The sequence below is a fragment of the Astatotilapia calliptera genome, chromosome 18 (assembly GCF_900246225.1).
Source record: "Astatotilapia calliptera chromosome 18, fAstCal1.2, whole genome shotgun sequence".
Classification (NCBI taxonomy): domain Eukaryota; kingdom Metazoa; phylum Chordata; class Actinopteri; order Cichliformes; family Cichlidae; genus Astatotilapia; species Astatotilapia calliptera.
In genome coordinates this window covers 9,852,198-9,874,589 of record NC_039319.1, presented here as the reverse complement: position 1 = coordinate 9,874,589, position 22,392 = coordinate 9,852,198, and the positions used below count along the sequence as shown (strand labels likewise).

The 22,392-nt window shown below is 41.7% G+C and overlaps 1 protein-coding gene across 5 annotated transcripts in view; it reads right to left on the bottom strand.

Annotated features, from left to right (window-relative positions):
• Nucleotides 1-172: 172 nt before the first annotated feature.
• zfyve9a (zinc finger, FYVE domain containing 9a) overlaps nt 173-22,392 on the bottom strand; it is a 39,161-nt gene continuing 16,941 nt past the window's right edge. For 2 of the 5 annotated variants that reach the window (XM_026150267.1, XM_026150268.1), the window contains exons 5-19: nt 21,416-21,515; nt 19,616-19,816; nt 18,386-18,537; nt 15,103-15,232; nt 14,601-14,723; nt 13,320-13,475; nt 12,036-12,260; nt 9,594-9,676; nt 9,312-9,416; nt 7,080-7,230; nt 6,837-6,917; nt 6,521-6,683; nt 4,471-4,576; nt 3,829-4,005; nt 173-3,610 (exon numbers count right to left, since the gene is read on the bottom strand). In XM_026150267.1, coding sequence (XP_026006052.1) covers nt 3,449-3,610; nt 3,829-4,005; nt 4,471-4,576; nt 6,521-6,683; nt 6,837-6,917; nt 7,080-7,230; nt 9,312-9,416; nt 9,594-9,676; nt 12,036-12,260; nt 13,320-13,475; nt 14,601-14,723; nt 15,103-15,232; nt 18,386-18,537; nt 19,616-19,816; nt 21,416-21,515 — 2,115 coding nt within the window. In that variant the 3' untranslated portion in view covers nt 173-3,448. The remainder of the gene's footprint in view (nt 3,611-3,828; nt 4,006-4,470; nt 4,577-6,520; nt 6,684-6,836; nt 6,918-7,079; nt 7,231-9,311; nt 9,417-9,593; nt 9,677-12,035; nt 12,261-13,319; nt 13,476-14,600; nt 14,724-15,102; nt 15,233-18,385; nt 18,538-19,615; nt 19,817-21,415; nt 21,516-22,392) is intronic. The other 3 variants (XM_026150269.1, XM_026150270.1, XM_026150271.1) reach the window with 3 other exon arrangements.

Sequence of the window (22,392 nt, the reverse complement as noted above, 5' to 3'; positions counted from 1 at the left end):
CACACAGATCATGTGTTTCTAAAATGCTTCATAATTAACAGAATCAGTTCTTTGATTTTTGACTGAATCTGCTGATCCTGCTCTAAAACGAACCAATAAAAAAATTCCTGTTTTAAATGTGTACTGTCAAGTTTTTTCAAACATAAAAAAAAGTAAATAACAAATACTCGTCTCAATTTTCTATAAGTTTTTATTTTACATATACTACAGTATTTTTGACAAAGGAGGGGGAAAGATGAACAGGCTTTTTGGCTTTTCAAACTGATTTATTAAAAAATAATAATAAAGAACTGAACAAGTTCATATTTTTGTGGAGAATTTTCTGACTGTTGAAATGCAAAGTTGACTCGCTCCAGTCGCCTTTTCCGGCTCATTTCTGTTTGCATGCAGTGTTATAGGTTTAAACAGTAACATCTTACAACTGAATACAAAACAAATGCTACTTTTTCAAACAAATTGCACCTTTTTTTCTTCTTTTTTTGGATTTCGGGCATATTGCACACTTCAGATAATGCAAAAAGGAAAAAAAGAATTAAACAGTAACAAAAGAGCGAGTCAGAAAAATAGATCCTCGTGCCCCCCTTTTCATTATGCTAATTTATTTAATTTTTTTTAAAGAAACACAGTGATTGACCCACACTGCTTCTGGTATGATCACAGTAAAATAACCCAGAAGTGGTGAACTTTGACCTTTTTTTTTTCCTTTTAAACTAAACGTTACTTTGCTACAGTAGATCCTAAAAGATTCTGATTAATAAATGAATGCAGAGCGGCTACAGGTCAGATTTAAACTTCAAGCGTCGGCTCTTCTGCAGATTTTCCTCTGATTGTCTGATTCTCACTCGAGATTGTTTTACATCAGCACAATTAACGATGGAGAAATTAGCATAATGCAGAATGGTTACTGTACAGAGCTTTTTAAACACAGCAGGGTGGGTTGTTTTTTTTTTTTTTTTTCGTTTTTGTGATCAGTCTCGTCAGAAACAAGAGCACATTTTACAGATTTAAACAGAAACATGAGGAATACATTCTTAGACTTCTTGTCCAGGTCCATGTTGTTGAAGGGAGAGCAGAGTCCAGATCAGGCGGTGAACCTCCAACGTGCCTGATTTTAGAAAACACCTCAGAGGTTCAGGGTGTTTAGAGAAGTCTTGACTTCGAGGTTTGGAAGGATGCAGACAACTTGAGATGAGATACATTCAGCTTCGGGTCATTTAAGTCTCGACAAATACTGACCTCTTACTTCCAGGACACCCTGATGCTCACTTTAAACTCTCCTGTAAATGGCTTAAATCCAGTGCACTGCATCTGCAAGTTAATACAGTTTATTTATATATAATAATATTATATTTATCAGTTATTCTCGTTATGATTAAAAAGACAAAAATGAGGTGAAGATTTTTTTCGACCTCTGCTGAACCAACACTGAATGACTGATGAGATTAAAACCTGACTCTCCCCCCCTTCGCACATTTATGTACAGATTGATTATCGATAAAGCATCAGAACCTTTATTTAAATCAGCTGTCTGAACGATAATACTGGGATCTCTGGAGGCTACAGATGTTTCAGGTGTGATCAAGGAGAAATCGTCCTGCCTACAAAAGTATGTACAACGAGTGAAGTAAAGCATCTGGTGACTGATGAGTAAAGCTTAAGTGAATCTGAAATGGTTTTCATTTTCCTTTTCTCCCTTGATGAAACACTACTGCAGGCACTGAGCACCACGGTGCAAAAAAAAAAAAAAAAAAAAAAAAAAAGGGAAAGTAATCACCACCTCCTTCCACGATGATTAATACTGTTTTGAAACAGAAATAGTCCAAACTTTTCAGTAACGGATATGACTCTCCCTTGCACCAGCATCCGTGCTACACAGAGGCAGGTTTTACCCAGAATTCAATGCTTCAGGACCTCCGGCTGCCACAGTGATGTGCGATCAGGAAGCAGGAGGTCAGTCCCAATACCCACACTTAAGGAGCATCCGAGCAGGAGCCATGAATGTAGTTTCCATCGCTGTGCAGGTGCATTTTTTGTAATGGCCACTAGGGGGCGAGTCCTGTGGCTGTAACAAATAAAAAAAACTTGCTTGGCTCTTGGCTCATTCTTCGCGACCTCAGCAAACACCTTCCTGGTGACTTTTTGTGCTCAATCACCAGTGTCATGTCATGCATCGCAATGTGATTCACATATGATGACCAGCTCATAACTAGCAGATTTTAATAAAATAGTGTTAAGTCTAACGGGTCAAAACATATCTGCAGGTTAGATTATAAGATGGAACCGCTGTTGTAGTTTATTTGATTTCTTTTGTGTTTAGAGACCAAAATTAACTATTTGGCCCCAACTGATATTTTGAGCTCTGGAGTGCTGCTTTATGTACCAAAGGGCAGAATTGCAGCAGGTTTAACCAAAACTCGTGGCTCTTTCAATTGGTATTAAAGGCTGTATTATCCTCCATTCTCTCATAGCATTTGATTGATTGAAGGCTGTGTGTCACTGCAGGAGAGGTCCTATCTGTCACAGTTCTGCTCGTAATTTAGTCACTACTTCTGGTTGATTCGTTTGTATTTGTGCAGCCATGGCCGTTTCAGCTTTACTCTCACAGTGTTAAGGCGACCTTTAGGGAATAATCTGCCTCTTTGTCAAAATGCACGAGAGCTCAGGGTGTCCTGACCTGTGAGGACGGCTGCCATTACAAAGACGTCACTGATCACTACGGGTTTGTGTCTGGTAGAAAGGTGAGAGTGCTTTCTCCTTAAAAACTCTGCAGCTCTGCAGATTGTTAATTCTACAGCTCCTCTGATAATAGACAGAATAATTCATCATCCTATTCACACACACACCCTGGTTTTACTCATTTCATAATTCACTCATTTGTCTAAAATCATGAAGCTAAAGCTGCATTTAAGAGAAAAGTTGAGAGGCTTAATAAATCCCACAATTCATCACACTCAGCTTTTAGGTTCACAGACACGATTCTAATGGCACTGGTTTACTAATTTATAACAAGGCTAAACACCCTGTGACCCTTTCATTGTAATAAACACTCTTCTTACTTAAACTCCGAATGAGATAAGAAAATTTTACTTAGTGCCTTCATCCCTTCCTGGATGCGTTCGCTATCTGAGGACAAACTGCACAATATCGGCCGCCTGACGCTCGTTGCGTGGCAGCTTCTCAGAGGCAGCAAAAGTGTGGGTATCAGGATGGACACAGTGTGATCTGTGGAGACATCCTGACTGAGGTGACAGGTGATCCTATTCAGAGCTTCCTCAGACCGTGGGTGGATGCATAGGTTTGGCTTGAGGAATGCTACCCTGCCGGGCACGGCACAGTTTTCGGGCTCTTTTGAAGTGCAAACGGCCGAAGGGAGATGATGTCAGAAAAAAAGAAGAAGAAGAAGTTTGGAGGTGAGAAGGGGTGCAGGTTGGTGGGATGTCTGAAGTTCCTAAGAGATGATCTCCAGGATGTAGAAGATCAGCTCCATGACCACCGGGCCCTCGCTCAGTTGACACGCCCCGCCGTGAATGACGGGGATCAGAGCGCTGTCCAGGTCGCTCAGGTACTGAGGCAGGAGAGGCTGGCCGTTGCTTCCGACCAGATAACCCACCTGCGGAGAATGAAAGGGTGAAGTCATACCAAAGATCTAGTGTAAACTGGCACATCGGGCAGATTTCTGATGGTTTTCTGCAGATTTATGAAGAGTTTGAAAAATAATGTGGACTGTGGCAGGGTTCAGCCTTGGAAGGATTCATTCCGTTGTTGATGCAAAGGTCCGTTTACACATCAGGGTCTACATCTATAAAACAAACCTTCTCAGAGTCCTACCTGGTCAGAGTCCAGAGTGACCCTCAGTCCCAGTTTGGCCATGCCGTCCTCCTTCAGCAGCTTCAGGTGTGGACACAGAGCCATACAGAACGCTCTCGCCACGTTCTCCGTGAGGCGGCTGTGGTCGGCCGGGTCGCTCAGAACACTGGTTTGGTCTTCGCTCTGGAGGAAGAACACCTGAGAGCAGCACAGAAAAACAACTTTATAATAAGACCTGCAGACTTGAAAACAGATACATATATTTTTTGGGGTTGTTTGTAATATGTGATAATGAGGAGATTGGGTTAGAACAGCAGAGGAAGGTGACTAAGACTTTTTGAGATAAACTGACCTCTTTTTTTTTTCTCCAACCTCCTGAGCACAAAAACAGGGTCTTAAAGCTGCACTCAACTTTTTCTCTAAATAAAACAATCTTTGAACTTGTATTAACACAATATGTTAAATCCTCTCATCTTCCTACTGTATATGAGGAGAAATTATCATGGCGTGCTGGCGTGTGTCATCAGAGTTTACTTTAGCCTGAGTTAATGGAGCTGCAGCCTCGCGGGATGAAGGTTAAAACAGTTTAAGCTGTCTGTCCTGAGAGGCTTCAGTGGTGGCCTGATTTCCTCACTGGCGCTCGGTAAAATGAGCAGACTGTACCTCGGTCCAGCGGATGACTTTGCCGTTTGCTCTGAACTCGGAGCCGTGGAAGATCTTGACACTGGGTATGGACTCCATGGACTTCCCGTCGATTGGGCTGATGACGCTGAACAAACACACAAAAGACAACTTACAAATGAAGCGCGCAAGTAAGCAAAAGCTGATTCTTTGTGGGAGACCCAAATAAACCGCTTCTGCAGCATCTGAGCCCTTTGCCCTTGAGCAAAGCGCTGACCTGCCAGCTGCTCGGCTGGAGCAGCAAAAGCACCAACATCAAAGCATCAAGCAGAGGCCGAAGCCAGCTCATTTTTTTTGCTGGTTGTTTTTGATTTTTAAAATTGCAGGGTTTTTTGCCCTCTGTGTGAGCAAGCACCAGTTTGTTTTTTAACGGTTCCTGGGCAAATGCTAAACGAGACCTCGCTGCCTTGCATCATTAAGTTATTCCACTGTGTGGACGCCTTTAAAGGTCATGCTGCTCTAAACGCTCCATTTAAGGCCGTTTTTCCTCAGTTGGTACTGAGGTGCCTTGAACTTTGAACCCTGGTTGGGCTCCTTCTGTGTGGAGTTTGCACTGGTTCCTTCTGGGTATTCCAGCTTAGGCTGTGCGATATGACCAAAATCTCATATCCCGATATAAGAATTCTATCATCCCGATAACGATATAAATCACAAAAATGTAACATTTTCTGTAAATTATGTGAATCTCAGGCAGCTCGACTTGCGGGAAGTGTTTCCAGCTGCGCGTCATGTAGCTGGAGTCGAGTGTTTTAACCGATGTATGAAACGATACATTTTTAGACATAAGTTGTAACGGCCGCCGTTTTCTTTGTGAGTATTTATTACACGGCGTGCTGCGGGGAAAAGCCTGTTCTAATGTTTGAGTCTAAGGTTTATTTTTTAGCACCTAACAGCTCTTTTTTTTACTTCTCATCCGTAAATAATCTGCTCTTTCACGTGATTCAGTTTATTTTGAAAAGTCTCAACAGGATCTTGAGCTTTATTGTGAAAGGTTTGTGTGGAACATAAACAAGCGGACACGCGATGCTGTTACCGTTGTTGTTGCTAAGGACAACGCATAAAAACAGGCGCTTGTCTGTCTGTAGTGTGGTTATATTAATTATAAGAGAAAGAGAGAACTTTAAGAAATTAATATAGCCACTACAGTGACCATCAAAACGATGAAAAAAATATTGCCGTAAACAGTTTATTTTGCGACACCACGAAACAAACGATAGCTTAAAATGAAACGATAGACGTTTTTATATCGTCATCCGATATATATCGTTATATCGAACAGCCCTATTCCAGCTTCCTCTCACAGTCCAAAGAAACACATGTTAGGTTATCTGTTAACTGTAAACGGCCCTGAGTGAAAGGCTTTAACTGTATAAAATTAAGTGTCGAACGAATGTGTAGTTAAATGGTCATCTTAGCCATACAGCCCACCTGCTGCTCAGATCATCTGTTTGTGAGGGGCAGCCAATCAGAAAAAAAAAAAAAAGCTGTCTTAGAGGGAGATAAGCTAAAACAGCTCGTTTCAGTCACTGGATCAATGCTGGATCAGGTGACCCTGAACTATTCCTTAATTATGCAGCAATAGGCTTCTGGTGGCTGTTCTATTTTATGAATAAACATGAAAGAAAAGAGCGCAATATACACTGTAGACCAACTCAGATTGTGTGACAGTGGCTGAGGGTTAAAACAGCTTCTGTGCAGTGAAAATATCCTCTTAATGAAGTCATATCGTATCTGGTGACAGGCCTGAACTAGACTGAACAGTGAAGAGTCGCTTTTAAATGAGCAGATTTTATCATCCTGCTCTAAAATTGATTGCAGCGGTCCAGATCTCACAGCCGTGTCAGACTGCATCATTCCACCCTGCTAAGATTCTCCCTCACAGGGCTTCCCCCGGCGTGCATAATGACTTTTTATAGCAAAGTAGTAAATGCAGCGCCCAGGAAGCTATCAGTTCAATTGTCCGTGACATAAATGCATCGCTTCCAGCTCCCCTTCCCCTCCTGACTTCCCTCCCCCCTCCACCCCATCTCACCCTTTGTTGAAATTGTGATCATCCTCCGTCCACTGGATGTGGACGACCTCCTGGTTCTCCTCCTGGTCAGCTTTACCGCACGTGATGGTGAAATCTTTCATGTCCCTCAGGGCTTGACGTAGAGAGTCCATCGTCTCAGCTGTGATCTGAATCATGACGCCATCTATAGGAGGAAAAAAGCTGCTCAGTTGCTTTACTCAGTACTGAGGATCATGATTATTTACTTTATTTATTTATTTTAACTTTAGTGACAATTCTTTTGACTAATTTCAACATTTCTGCAGCCAACGTGTAGCTTTGCTGACGCTGTTCTCACCTTCCACGATGCTGGTCTTGGCTAAGAAGCCAGACGAGGCTTTCAAAGCACCACTGAACACAAAGAAGCAGGCTCCAGTAACTGAAACAAACAAAGAGATAAAGTAAGAGGCTGAGCTACTTTCAGGCAAACAGATGAGACAAACAGTCAGGGGGAGGATATTCAGGCATCGCAGCCTTCCAGACGAGCCGCAGATAAAGGAGGTTTCAAGTGTGACGGTCGAGCCGGTTTCTGAGTCGGCACCTTTGCGCGGCTGGTGATGGATGCTGATGGCCTGCGTCTGATAGTTCCCGTCATCGTTCTGGACGCACACCAAGTGGGAGTCGGCCCGGTCGTTGAAACACGCCCCCATGGCCAGCACGTGTTCGTTGGACTTGTTCATGGCCTTCATCAGCTGCAAGGACAAATAATATGCATGACTAATTAAGTAGCCCTTTGTGCGTGCGTGGAGCAGAGAGGCTGCCTGGTTAAGCCTAATTGCAGTGGGCTTGTGGGTAAAGTCCTCAGTTTAAACGGGACGGCGCTGACAGACTGTGGGAAAAGGACACGTCACGGGTGGATATCAACAGCCGAAAGATCTCCCATATTAATTCTGCTAACTCTCCTGCCTCTGCCTCTCTTTGAAGCCATCCTTTGAAAATGTAGAAATAAAACTGAAAATCTGGAGGGTTTTAACCACTCGCTGCGCTAAAAAAGCTCGACTGCAAGCTGTTGAGCAATAGTGCCCGCTCCACATTACTGGGTTCCCATCTGTTACCGCATCGACAGCCAAACGCTACAACCGGCACCGCACTCTCCGCCGCGGCTTTATTTCTCACCCAAACGCGTATCACTTCTTCTGGTACGCCGTTCATTCACACCCTCGAGGCAGCAGCGTTATAACACGTGGGCAGCCCACACCTCATGTTCAGCTGCAGGGACTCCAGAGAGTTTGTCACGCAGCACCTACACACAGTCAGCCTCATTCACTGATGTCATTAGTCTGATGGAGGGAGTCTGCATGTTGGAAGATTGAAAAACGATGCCTGATCCTGAAAATAATGCTTAAATATGAATTATATAAGAGGAAAATCTGCTTTCCTTCATTTTCTGGAATTTGTTTTTAATGTTTAATGCGAGGATTTTAATGCTTTCTATTCATTTTATAAAGACAAACACTCAAAAAACAGAGATCCATCACAGAGGTGGGGTGCAAGCCAGAGTTATAACATTCTTTTATAATTTCTGTAATTTTATTTCATTTTGTAATTCTTATTTAATTTCTGTTTATTTTAATTTCATTCAGCTTCCTAAGTAGGTTTTGCTTGTTTAAGTTTGGATTGTATTACTTTCACCACCAACTTTAGTCTTTTTATTCATTATAATTTGGATGGTGTTTATCAGGATATAGCGAGTTCAGAACAGGTGAACAAATCCCAGTTTTAAATAAAAACACGTGCACTAAATCTTTCATGCTGATTAAAGAAATGTGACCACACTGAGAAAGACTGAAACTAAAGACTCCATATAACAAATGTATACAGGCAGCTGTGAGTCCATCTGACTGACTGTCAGAGATTACACAAAAACTACGCAACCAAAGTTTATGCAACTTAGAGGCAGTGAATGTTTCCAATAAAATCTCAGGACATGTCCTGAATATAATGTTGATTTCTAGCTGTGGTAAATCAAACATCAATCGTAGGTGGACCAAAGAATTATGACCAAGGCGACTACAGGTATGAGACCTTTGAAATGTGACTTTCAATGTAATTAAACACCAGGCTTGTGATTCGCTCAGTTCTAAATGAATAGCGTTAAAACGTTTATATTATTAAGAAGAAAGTATCCCAAGTAAGAAAAATACCCAAACAACGTCCCCTGTTCCTGAGTTTGAAGCACTGCTGAAACACAGCAAAGGTTTCAGGTCATTAACTTTAAATGTATAGATGTAATTTTTACACCATTAATCTTCTCACATGCAGAGACTAACACGCTGGATGGCCAGAGGAACCTTTTTCTCGTTTATCACCTTTAGGGTTTCTCTCTATGAAAGTTTGTTTCTGCCAGTAAATAAATAAATAAATAAATAAATAAATAGCAGGTCAAAATTTCACGTTATTTTCTTAACTTTTTAGCTTTTTTCAGAGATTTGAGGTAGTAATGTAAAATTTTGAGATAATAACCTGGAATTTTAGCTTATGAATTGCATTTCTTTTTCTGCTGGCAGAAACAGGCTTCCATATTCCTCAGTGTATTCTAACTGTGAAGTTAGCTAATGCATCTCACCAGCCTGCTGTTAACGGTGATGGTTTTTAAATGTATGCATGCACCATGTAAGGGACAGACAGAGATTTGGTGAAGAAGAGCATTGTGGTTGCATTGCATGATTGAAGTGTGTAGAATGAGTGAAAAAGCAGCACTATGAAGTGGAAATCTTTATCATTTTCTCTATCATTATTGTGTGAAAATAAATACAACTGGATGGGCGCTCACCTCATTGTAGCGATTGCTGGGGATCTTGATGCTCGTCTTCCTCACCTCCATGTCCACAACCAGACCTTTGACCACCGGCAGCGTGTACTGGTAGTTACGGAAGTCCTGGGACAGTGAAAAAGAAAAAAAAACAAAACATAAATGAACTGAAATGAACATCATAACAAACAAATCACTTGAATGGTTACATTCCTGTTTACATACCCAGCATATAGCGGGGGGCTCTTTAACCTTTAAAATAATTAAAAAGTGAGCTCAGGAAGAGAAAAACAAAGCACTTACCGCCAGCAGGTTCATGATGGTGTGACCGGTCTCTCCAAAGAGCAGTTTTCTGAAGCGAACGCTGAACAGCGGGCACGGATAAACTGCAGAACACAATGATTACTGGTGATTACAGGAGAATCTTCCTCTTCCACAAATTTGGTTTCATGGATTTATATTTTTTGCTATTTTCAAAACAATTTCACAGCTGATTTCATTACACAATCCCCTAAAAAGTGAAAGAACTCAGAGGAGACAGAAGACAGAAATCCCTCTGGAGTTGTGTCAGAAATCTTGTGCAAAAAGCTGCCAAATCAAACACGTGGCTCCCCTGCTGTGACGACTCCTTATGAATTAGCAAGCAGCAGAAAATAGCGGCTTCTTTATTTCATTAGTGCTCCGGGGCTTTGTGGTCTGTAGGTTTTTTCCAGGTATTTCAATGTTACACAACTTCTTTTTTTCCTCCTCTTCATCCATAAATGCAAATGAGCAGAACAAGAGACCCCACGCATCACACACAGTGAACTCCTAATCCACAAGTGAAAAAATAAATAAATAAAAAATACAGCAGCTGCTTTTTTCCTTCAGCAACTAAAGCTTCTTAGATGACTATTTTTAGCCTTATCACTGCAAACAGCCGGGGAAAAAGAGATCTCAGTATAAACTCTCATTAGCAAAGAAAGAAATAAAGCTCAGCCTCAATCTGCACTTCGTGCTGACGAGTCTCTCGGCCTTCTGCTGGTCAGCGCCGGAGGTAAGAGGTGAGAGCGTGGAGAAGAGCGCCGTTTGTGTGGTGGGCTGATTTCATGGCTGCGCAACTGTTTTGTGTTTAAGAGCTTCGACTGTGTGCGGCTTTGTTAATGTATTCTATCCGTGTTCGCTGGATGCAGACAAGGCGCTTCACAGAGCCGAGCGGGCGGTGCTCGGCACTGGCAGGTCTGGCTGTGAGAGAAGAAGATTTGGTGAAAGCAGCGTCGCCGTTAAATCCCTCCTTCATGTGGGAAGCCATGATATGAAGTCAGCTGACATACTAAGTTCTCTAGATCTTAATATTTTACCATAAAGACCCAACAGACCATTACAGGATACTCACACACTTAACGTTCCCAGGGACCTCAGTGCTGTCTAAGCTTGAAATAGGAGCAACGTTTTTTGGAGTAACCTCAGCTCATTTTAACTCAATCCTACAAACATGTGCTGCGTCTCCACTTCACTTCAGTCCACAATTCAAATTTCTGAAGCCTCTACCTCCTAAAACAGACTCCTTCCTTCCCACCATAGCCAAGTTCTGCTCTTACAGGGATCATCTTTCTCTCTAATATTACCTTATTACATAAAGCACCTTGAGGTGACTGTGGTTGTGAAGTACAGCAAAAGAAACAAACATAACTGAAGTGATGTACCCAGCAACACTACAAAATGACAAAATGTGCAGAAATGTTTGTTAAACAGGAAGTAATATGAGCAATTCACTTTTCCCTGGCAACCGGGTGTTGTATGTGTGGATAACGCCGATTGAGAAACTCCAATAGGGAAACAGGTGTATTATTAAGAAACTAGTGAAGATGTTTGAGAGAAGTCAAGAAAAAATGTTATGCCTTGGAAAATTAAAACAATAGTGTTTTATTTGCCTTTAGTTAACAAAAAAGCATTTAAGTCACCTCAGTGATTTTAAGAGATTTATAAGTTCACAGCACATTAGCCTGTGTGACTTGGATCTAATAAAGTTCGGTAAAAAGTTTGATGTGTGTTGACTGCACGTTGATGATACCTGCTGAGTTGAAGTGCGGCTGCCATTATTCTCCTGGGATGGTTCAAGACAACAGCTGGAGAACGCATCCTTACAAACAAGCTCCTGCTGCTGAAACAGCCCAATTTTCTTCTTCTAGCAAACTTTTTGTTTTGAATCTTTTGCTTCAATATATTCAGTTTGTTTTTGCATTAATTGTCAAGGTATTTGGTTGGTTAGTGACCAGATGTGGCAGCAGGGGTCATATTGTGACACAGCCCTCCTTAGTTTCTGGCTACACTTTGAGCCTCACTCACTGTGCCACACAGGACCAGTGTTTGGAGGAAAAGCCATAGATATGTCCACCGTTCTTTCACGTCAGACACCGAAGACGCCCGCACCTTTATCATATGTGCATATGAATCATCTGAGGAAGTCTGTCCACACCGTAAAGAAAAAAAAAATCTGGTAAAAATAGTGACGAACAGGTTTTGTGGTAAAACAAATGTGCACAAAGTGTAAGGGCAGATTTGTAAATCACATCCAACATCTGGGATTGTTTTGTCTGTGCTTTTAAACTGCTCAGCTTCATTTTCTTTGCATATCAAACTAAATGGGAACTTCAGCTCTTTAGCAACATGTCTGAGTGCCATTAAAGCAACATAATCACATCATTATTACTTCTTAATCACCGTGACGGCACAGTACGGAGCCTCGTATTCTTCTCAACTCACATCGGTACTCTGCTCCCAGCCGCAGCATGAGGCGGATGGGGAAGACCTTGGCCCAGGGCGTCTCCCATTTCTGGATGAGGATCCCGAAGAGGTAGGGCGGGTTGGGCAGGAGCAGGTCCTGCAACGACTGGAAGGAAGGGCTGATGTAAAGGAAGCCGCCATGCTCCTTGCTGCCCAGGAAGCTCTGCGTGAAGAACGAGTGACTCAGGTGGCTCAGCACGTTACCTTAAAAGAAGCAGAAGAAAAATAAGGGGAATGAGAGTGGTTAGTGATATAAGAGATGGAAGGAGGTGGAAGAGGAGGGGTTGATTGAATTAGAGAGGAAAAGCACAGCAGGGAGGAAAGAGAAAATAGAGGAGTAATGCAAGAGGCATTTGGGAGCAATGTAATAAAAAGCAGGGAATGCAAAAAGCAGGAAATTGAAAAAGATGAAGAGGAAGAAAAAAATAAAGTAAGAAAATGAGCACAAATGAAAAGCTAAGAAGGGAAGAGCTTTGGTCCTGAGAAGAGGAGACAGATATGAAAGGCTCAGGGATTACTCAGTGTGGCTAAGCAGCCTTGTTTAGTCTGCATTAAGTTCTACACCAAAGGCTCGCCTGCTCACTCTACAACTTAATTTTACCCATAAAAGGGTTCATGTCTCTAATTATCTGTGGGATAGATCCACGCCTTTAAATGGCACATAACATAATAATCCTAATGGCAGGAAAAAGCTCAGCAGTTAGGACTTGCTAAAGCCAGCACTTCTTCTCGAGGCCTGACGGACGCTGACCTAATCGAGACAGACACAAACAATATGGCTCCCATCCACAAACTTGAAACTGCTCCAGTGTGAATATGAAAAAGGAAACAGCCTTAGGGTAGCGAGCCGTCAAAGTCAGCTGATATTAGCAGTTTTTGCTTTGCAGCATACGGAGGTTAAAAAAAGAAAAGAAAAAACGAACTGCAAAGCGGTGGCGAGGAGTCACGCCTGGAGGGGCGCAACCTGACAGCAGGACGCTAATGTTTGGACCATTTTTCATGAACCAGACACAGCAGTGTTGGACGGTAACCCAAATTCCAAATTGAGCTCGACTGGGCGCACCTGTGGTCTCTATGAAGCAAAAAGTAGAGCTCAGACATTTTCCTCTTGTGCACTACATTTAGAGTTTGCTCATTTTTAACAGGGCAGGCCCCCAACTGAGACACCCCACCTGTGGACTCTAGACAGAACCGCTAATGAGTGGCTCCACGGTGCAGGTGGAAATGAGAGCATCCTGGTGGAGCTGCCGATGTTGTTCTTACCACTGAGGGCCTCCTGGTAGAGCTGCACAAAGTGGGTGAAGATGTCTTTGGGGATGGTCTTCTCATCTGGCAGACACTGGAGGAGAATGACGACCTCGGCCTGGCCGACGGCATGCATCCCTTTAGTCGTCACGTACCAGCACTTCCTGTTTACGTCTGTGGGGTTAGAGGGAAAACGTGGCAGGGCACAGTTACATTAGAGGCCCCTTTACGGAAGTGATCTAACATGTTTTATATGAATAATAATCCATTTAAAATAAAAAAAATTAAAAATAAATAAATAAATAAAAATCAGAAGAACCACCATATACAGGCCGAACAACATATTCATAACACGTTTTACAAACAACACAACCCTAACTTGAAAGCTGTCAGTAGGGGGCCACCACAGGTGTTGCCCCCTCCTGGTCATTTTAGAGAATGTGGTTCAGGGGGTTGGGAAGCTCATCTTGTAACCGGAACGTTACCGGTTCGATCCCCTGCTCTGTCTGTCTTAGTTGTTGTGTCCTTGGGCAAGACACTTCACCTACCGCCTACTGGTGTTGGCCAGAGGGTCCGATGACGAGATATGGCAGCCTCGCTTCTGTCAGTCTGCCCCAGGGCAGCTGTGGCTACAACTGTAGCTTGCCTCCACCAGTGTGTGAATGTAAGAGTGACTGAATAGTGGAAAAGCACTATATAAATGCAATCCATTATTATTATTATTATTAAGGCGCTCCTCATTGGCTTAACCCAGAAACTCTGCAATCCAGATTTTTAAAACTGTCATACATAATGCAAAGTATTGATGTATGAGACAAACGGTATGAGACAACATTTATAAATCATGATTTGTGATACACATTTATGAGTATTATTCAGTAGTATTGTGGCATTTCTTCTTATACGCCACACACTGCATTAGCGTGGCAGCTCTTTCAGGAATGTCTGAATGAATGCATAATGAACATCTGTGTAACCGAGCTGTGTGTGTGAATGACAAAAAGCTGTTACTTTAACAGATACAGTAAGTGAACCAGGCAGTACATATTCTACGTCCTAACTCCTCAGGCATTTGAGCATGTTTGAGCATGGCTACTCAGTAATTCACAAGAAAAGAAAAAAAGAGAGCTAAAATCGGCCATCATAAAAAATGTATATAGTCCAAATATGTATTTTGCCTTTTTCCCTTTTGTCATCAAAAAATTATTAATTTAGAAGTCTGACTCTACGCTCACTGCTGCTCCTCTTCTTTTAAAAAACCCCCAAAAATCCTCTCCCCAGAACAGTGCTTTAACTCACAGTTGACAAGCTTGACCATGGCGAGCAGGTTCGCGTTGAGCACGAAGACCAGTGGGTCTGGGCCTCCCTCCTCCAACTGTTGCATGAGGACGATCTCCGACGGCCTCTCCTCCACTGCGTAATCTGCAGGTGGTCGGAGCGGAGTAGAAGAAGAAACAGGTAGCGGGAGGAGTCAAGGCAAAGTTAAGATAAATGAGAGGAACGGAGAATGAGAGACGGTGATGTCAGAATGAGAGTCAAGAGAGAGGAGGAGAGGGTTGAAGATGGTAAAATGAGTACAAAATCAAATTAGGAAGCAGCTAAAAACTCTCCCAAGCAATCGCTTATAACCACAGCATTACCGTGTTCAAACCCACCCTCCCGCCCCCTCTTAGCAATGAGTGGTCGAAACATGAGCGGTGACGGTATAAGCACGAGAGAAACAACATTTAAGAAAAGCACAAAAACGGCAGCTGACGGAGCAATGAGGAGGCAGCAGAACGGTGGGGATGAGGGCAAGCACCTGTGATGTGGCCTCCCGTACCTCCTTTGACTCCGGTGGAGATGAGGATGGGAGGGAGCCCGTCCTCCGGGATCAGGCTGAGAGAGCTGCCCACGGGGCTGCCCACCGGGGCAACAGGGGTATGGGCTGCCTGAGGGTGGAGAGAAGAGGTGGGGGGGTGTGGAGTTAGATGTACTGAAGGTTATAACACACAGTGAGATGTAATAATACAGACAATACTCAGGAACTATGGCTGAGATTGGCAGAACAGGTTCAACAAGCATTAAGTGTAACTATATATTAATAACAGAGCACGTTGGATTTAAATATCAGCAGTGCTCTTTAAAATAATCCAAGAAGAAGAAAAATACTTGAAACAATACAAAACTGACATTTCAGCCATTTGGTCCCTTATATCCTTAAAGCTGCAATGATCAATATTAGCAGGTGGAGAGCATGAGTCACACAGCTTCGACAGCATCTCATAACTTCACCATCTAGTTCACTAAGACTGTTACTCCACAGCAGTGTGACTGTGCAGTAAAAGCAGAGTGGAGTACTCAGCAGCTGAAAGCCGGTTAGAGGGTAAGGAGTAGAAATTAGAGCCACGCTGATCAGGTGGGCAGAAAACAACTCCACAAAAATACTAATTGTTGCTCCGCTGGATGTGTAGACGGGCGACTGCTTATGAACTCATTCACTTCTCTTTAAACTTTACCTTGTATATTTTTGCCAATGTGATTTTACATTTATTGAACTGTTCAGTAATGATCCAAAACAATTTAGCCTGAGAGATTTAAAAGGCATCTATTATGATTAATCCCTGTGAGCTGAAGCCAGCCACACACCACTCTGTCTGTTTACTGAGGGGCAGCCAATCAGAAGAAACCTGTTTGCAGCCTGGAACAAAAAATAAATAAACATGTTTTGTTTGGTGTGGACATTTCATTACAATTGTATGTGTGTGATGGTGTTTTTTTCCCCCCACTTTACTTATTTGTTTGACTTTTCTAAGGCTTCAAGTTGGAACCGTAGCTCCCTTGACTGACAGGTGCTACAGCTGACCGCTGTGTGTGCCACTGAATTAGACCAGAGTTGTGCTGCTGGTGCCTTTTGGAGAATTCTAATATTCCTGTGGCTTCCTGTTGGAATACTTTATTAGTTTGTTACTTGGCACTGCTCAGTGCCTGTACATTGCAACCCTATACTTTATGAATGCAGCTTGCTAACCGTGATTGTGAGCATTAGCTGATAACTTAGCATTCCACCTTCTTGTCCAAATATGGAAATTTTCTGTCCATAAAAAAAAATAATGTAGCAGTGGCCAAAAGACTAATGTTATCCGGTCGTAAAGTCTGACGTCACTAGCTGTGTCTGGGCCTAAACTCCGCTGCAGGTCCATATATCAAACGATCACTATGGCATTACTGAGAGTTGAAAAACTGTCTAAAGTCTTTCATCTTTAATAAAATGATCAGCGTTCTGCTCTACCACGTGTAACAATTGAGTCTAACATCCAGGCATCCATGAAAACGGAATTTATGACATTTAACGGAGTTAGCAGTTAGCAGGAAGTCAGCTCACTAGTTTCTATCTAAATACAATATAGCATGTCCTGACTGCGGGGTTTTGGAAACAAATTAAAACGTACAGCTCTGTTATCACTTCCAACATAAATGAAGACAGAAAACTAAACAGCAGTGACGTTTGTAGGGTTACTGAAGTTGGGCTAGCTGGTATATAATGATGTGCTACTTGACCGCTAGCGACACAGCTATGTTAGCATAATATAAACAAGCTAACTTTTTTTCCACTCGATAAAAGTTAACGTGAGTGTTCTCGGTGGTCAGGAACAAATGTAATCGCATGGCAGGATGCTGTAAAAGGACCAAACTTCAGCCAGGAGAACAACTGAGATTATCCATCCACAATACGAGGTTAGTCATTCATATACTCCTGCATGGGCTGGGCTGTAGTTACATCGTAAGGTTTTAAAAACTGAGCTTAAATAAATGATTAGCGGTAATAAAAGCCGAGGGAGGTCAACAGTGATCACTGACTGTTTTAGGAGCTTTTTGAGATCAAATAGAAGAAAATACATAACATTAAACATGTTAACAACACAAAAGCCATATTAAACGTAGAATACTTTAGGCCCGGAAGTAGGATTCGTCGCGTCATCACTTAACAACCGGATATCCTGGTGGCCTCTTGCATTACTCCTGGTGGTGGCTACACTCATCGTTTATTTACAGTCTACAAGATAAGGATTATTATGACCTATAAATCATGCAAAGCTACTTTACTAGATTCCAAAAATGAAATCGTCACACTGGAAAACTAACACAATAAAGTTCCTTTAAATTTTATTTAAAGACAAATATTGGGTCGACATTAGAGACCACAGCTATCTCGACATTAAGTTTCTTGAACAAGCTCAATACAAATTAATAGCATCTTATATTAATTGCTCTCGACCTTCTTTCAAAGACTTTGCGACCGGTCTGTTATAAATCTACCAAAATGTGATTACTTATGCAGCTTGAGTCATTTTGTCAGATTTGATAAAGCTCCTCCACAGCGGCAGAGGACATCGTCTAACTTGTTTCACTGGCTCCATCGTACTCTTCCCTGTGATAAGTAAAATTAAAAACTGATTGAGGGTCTTTTTCTTCTGGCCTGAACCAAAGCCTCTCTCACTCTGCCCTTTTTAGGTTAGTCGCTTTTATTTGAGAAGCAAACCATGAAAACAGTCATGAATGCACAGCAGATGCCTTTCGTGTGCTCCGGTCAAACTAAAGGGCTCGTCTTCTCTGGTGAAGAATTTCTGGCATCAAATTCACCAAGACTTGAATTCTCACATTGACTTTCACATGTTAAAGTCTGGTTTTAAGCTCACGTTCTGTCTACAAAGCATAATAAGGCTTTCTGGGATTCACAGGGAGTCACTTTGTTTCAGAGGCCATGAATCATCCTGACAGCTGATGCTCGATACACCAAAACCACAGAAACAACCGGATACGGCTTGCTGTTCTGTTATCCACTTAGAAACAAGCTGAGTGACCAGAGTAAAGCACATTCCAGCTTTAAGCATTTCAATCAAGTGGATTTTCTAATTCTCATAATGCAACAAGGAATGTTTCCTTTGACCTACTGCTGTTTATCACAGTCTGAGACTGAGCCAGCATACCACCAACAATACCACATAAAGAGTTCTTTGTGACTCCCATCAGCAAAATGCAGAGTAGCAAATAGGGCCATACATAGCTAACCTAATAGTATTAGTTGGGGCTGCCAAGCCTACCTCAGTGGACTCAGAAGTGGAGGATTTATTGATGGCGAGTGACTGCGAAGGAGCAGAGCTGGAGGTCGGCAGTTTGGGTGACTCTGCTGTGTCACCATTGGGTAGGACTCCATCAGCGAACCACACCCTCCTCTGCTCTCGTGAGACGGACCCTGAATGTCAAAGACACGCTGTCAAATTAAAAGCATCAATCGTAATTGTTTTGGTTAATGCTGAGATGACAATAATTTAATATGATTACACTGGGCTACAGCCAAAATTCTTTCAAAATAAATTAAGCCACACAAATGATTTTGTGGGGCTAAAACTGAAAAGGACACTTAAGGGTATTGGTCGACAAAAAGTTTTTAACTGAAACCTGGAATAACATAAATATAAAGGCACTTCGACCCCTGAATTTTGGCAGAAATGAGCCAACTGAAGTAGGTTGATGCCAATTTTCCTAAACTGTTCATCCAGTTTTATTATCAAGCATGAAATTCAACTGTCCAATTTTGAATCTTATGTCATCTCCATTTGAGCTTTTGACCTCTCCTGTGACCTTGGATTTCACCTTCCTCGCAGCAGGAAATCTGTGGTGCTTCAACGTGAAGTTAGAGGATTTTAGAGCATATTAAAATACATAATTTTTCAGTATGCTGTTGAAAGTAGACAGACACGTATTATTGTATTATTGATCAATTATTTTGCAATGTAATAATCTTCTGTCTTCTTCATTTAAATGTATATTCTCTGGACATTCTTTTTAATTTTTGTGTGATTATTTTCCACAAAACAGTTGCTCTTGTCTTTGAAAAGTGCTATATAAATAAATTGTTTGCCTACTAGTCGATTTATTTTAAGAAAGAAATGTAATTAAGTGGACTACCTTGGATTTTTAATTAACATTTACTTGGAGGAGGAGGACATATGAATTTTATAGCTACTACTGCCTGATGTGGGGTGAATGTGATCATTTAGAAATGTAAACAGTCGGGAAAGTAGTGCACTGAGCCATAAAAATGATTATTTTGAAATAAACAGCACAATATATCGATTACATTACGATTTATATCGACTGTTAAAAGCTAAAACTGTCATTGAGATTTCACACACACACACACACACACACACACACACACACACACACACACACACACACACTAAATGAAATATCAGCATATAAGGAAAAATCTGCAGAGGACAAAGTGTCACTTTCAAGGGTTACAAAAGATGTTAGCATAAGAGTACTTTTATTCGCCGTAAAGGTCGTACCCTCGTTGCCAGGCTGCTTCAGGACTCCCACGGGCACCATGACGGTTGGAGGGGGCGAGCTGAGCACCCCAGAGGCCTGAGCCTGCTGCAGAGGGGGGATGGTGGAGCAGTACTCAGCTGGGTTGTTGGGGTTTGGACTTTGATTGCTCGCAGCAGCCGGCGTTTCCCATGATTGAGCTGACAGAGAGAAAATGGCACCAGTAAACATTAGGAGTCGTCATGCGTTACATAAGTACACATACATTTTTCACACCAGGAGAATTCTTGGGGAATTTAGAAGACTTTCCTGTAAGCAGGTACTCCTTCATAGCACAAAATTCACAGGTGTTACTATTTTCTCTAATGAGGCCTGTAAGTCTTCACTTCAGCCTTAAAGCTGCTACAGCCTACAGCTGTGCTTCACCTCAGCTCATCAACGAGACTCTTTGACACTCTTTAAATCGCAGCACAAAACCCATCTGTTTACATTAGCATATCAGCTGTAACCATCTTGTTTTATACGTTTTACATTCATAGTGTTCTTGGATTTTAAATCTCTTTTAATGCTGTTCTTGTTCATTTTGTGTTTTAAGGTGACCTTGAATCCTTTGAAAGGCGCCAACGAACAACATTATTATTAAAACTCATTATTAAGTCATTAATCAGTGAACCTGGACTGACCTGCACTGATAATTAAAGTCATTAATATAACCCATTCCTTTCATAGCACGATGTGTCAAAATGTGTGCTGTAAACATGATTTATCTATACAGAAGCTGCGCCACATTAGAGATAAAATCAAACTGCTGCTAACTACTGAACCTTTGGACAGATCGCATTTTTATTCATTAAGAAGCTCTGATCAACTTCTCTTTGATCTTCTCTTTGCATGGTCAAAAACCGTTCGTGTTTCTGCTTCGTACCCTTTTCGTTTACACGCTTTGTTTTGTCGCCCCAAATCAGGTTTTCAATACACCTGTTCCTTTACTCTGTTTATTGAACCGATCTTTATTTCTTCTGAAGCATTTACTGGATTACTTTTGCATAAAGCTGTGATGCTTTGTTTTGTTTTGCTGTATATTATGTCATGCACTGTTCCATTACAACTTGCTGAACTGGATTTCAGGCTTTTCAAAAGTTTTCAAACTTTGTGGTGCAAACGTCATGCAAAATTAGACACTTTATTCAGAACAAGTTTGGTTTTCAATTGGAAAGACTTTCTTTTTGGATTTGCAAACGCAAAAATAAACTACCTGCGAGTTTAGCGGCTCACATTTCTAAAGCCAGGTGGCCCAGCCTTAGAGAACTTGTGTGTTGCTTATGCAATCTTCATAATGTGGAGAAAAATTAATAAATAAAGACAAATTGCTTTTTCCATAAGATCCCACGAGAGAGAAAGCACATCTTACCAAGTCCCTATTACTGTTTAATCTTGTTATTTATTCTATTATTAGTCTCTTATAAATTATTTCACTTTTATTTCTCCAATTCTTCTCTCTTTCTTAAAGCAAGTAATACTCCATGGTCTGTTTTTGTGTTCTGTAATTATGTAAAAAGAAACAAACAAACTTCTAAGCGGAATTACACTGGAAAGTTGTATAAACACAGATGATTTTATATACCGCTGTCTACCGTGTGACTGCAAATAAAGAAAATGTAAAATTGGACAAAGGTTTTATCTGGACATACTAAATTCATTAAAAGGATATGGAGGAAACACTTAGCAATTTGCACCTCTAACATGTGATTTCATAAGTTGCAAAGAAGAAACCTTGCAGTACTTGCAATGATGCTCACCACTTGTCAGAGCAGAGTGACAGGTGACACAGACACGAGCCTCCTTCCTGTCCATGTACGTGAGCCTGCACTTCAGACTGCAACACGCCGCACAGAACACCTTAAAAACAACACGGAGAGACAGAAAAATAATCCACACCAGAATCCTACAAATGACCAAACCTCCAACATGACATCATCACCTTCAACGTAAAAATTATTATTATTATTATTTTTTAATTAAAGAACGTCCAGAAAGTTGTCATTAAATGTGCAGGAAATGTAGCGTTTTATGGACACTGATTTCATGTACTGAGCCAGCGCTTCAATGAGCTGCAGCTGCGTACACGACACTTTTCTTTCAATGGATTAGTACCTCATTACGTGTCATTTTCCAGTATCATGTACTTTAAATAATTAGACAGAGGGTAGATGATCCTTTTAATTTCAGAGCCACGCGGCACCATTATAATCTAGTTGTGGATCTAGCACTGTGGTGGAGGGTGCACCGAGGTTCCCGCTGCGCCTATTGTTTGCAGCCCCAGTGCAGGTGTTAGTATTACTGCAGTGCCAGCTCCCCCCTGCTCAAGTGGCAAGGAGCGTGTGTGATTTTGTTTACTACCATGGGAAATTAAGTAGCAGTCCGCCGATTTTTCCACTGCACTGTCAGCGACTGCATCTTCAGCTTAGAGCACAGTGCAGACAACCTGCTTTGTGTGTGTGGGTGGGCATAATGCTATAAAGCTACCTGCCCAACTATCAGCAAATAAATGCCTAAAGAGGAAAGCGTCTATCACAGCCCTGCATTAAATTTACCTCCTTCATCTATCAAAGCTATTTCCACATGTTTTTCCATCTCGCCGTTTCTGTTTTTGCTTAATATTAAAACACTGCCTACTTTTGGTGCACACTTACGAGATTTATTAAACATCAAAAACAACATAATCACAGAGATACACAGTTGTGTAATAGGTCATTATAGCTAGACTGCTCTTTAT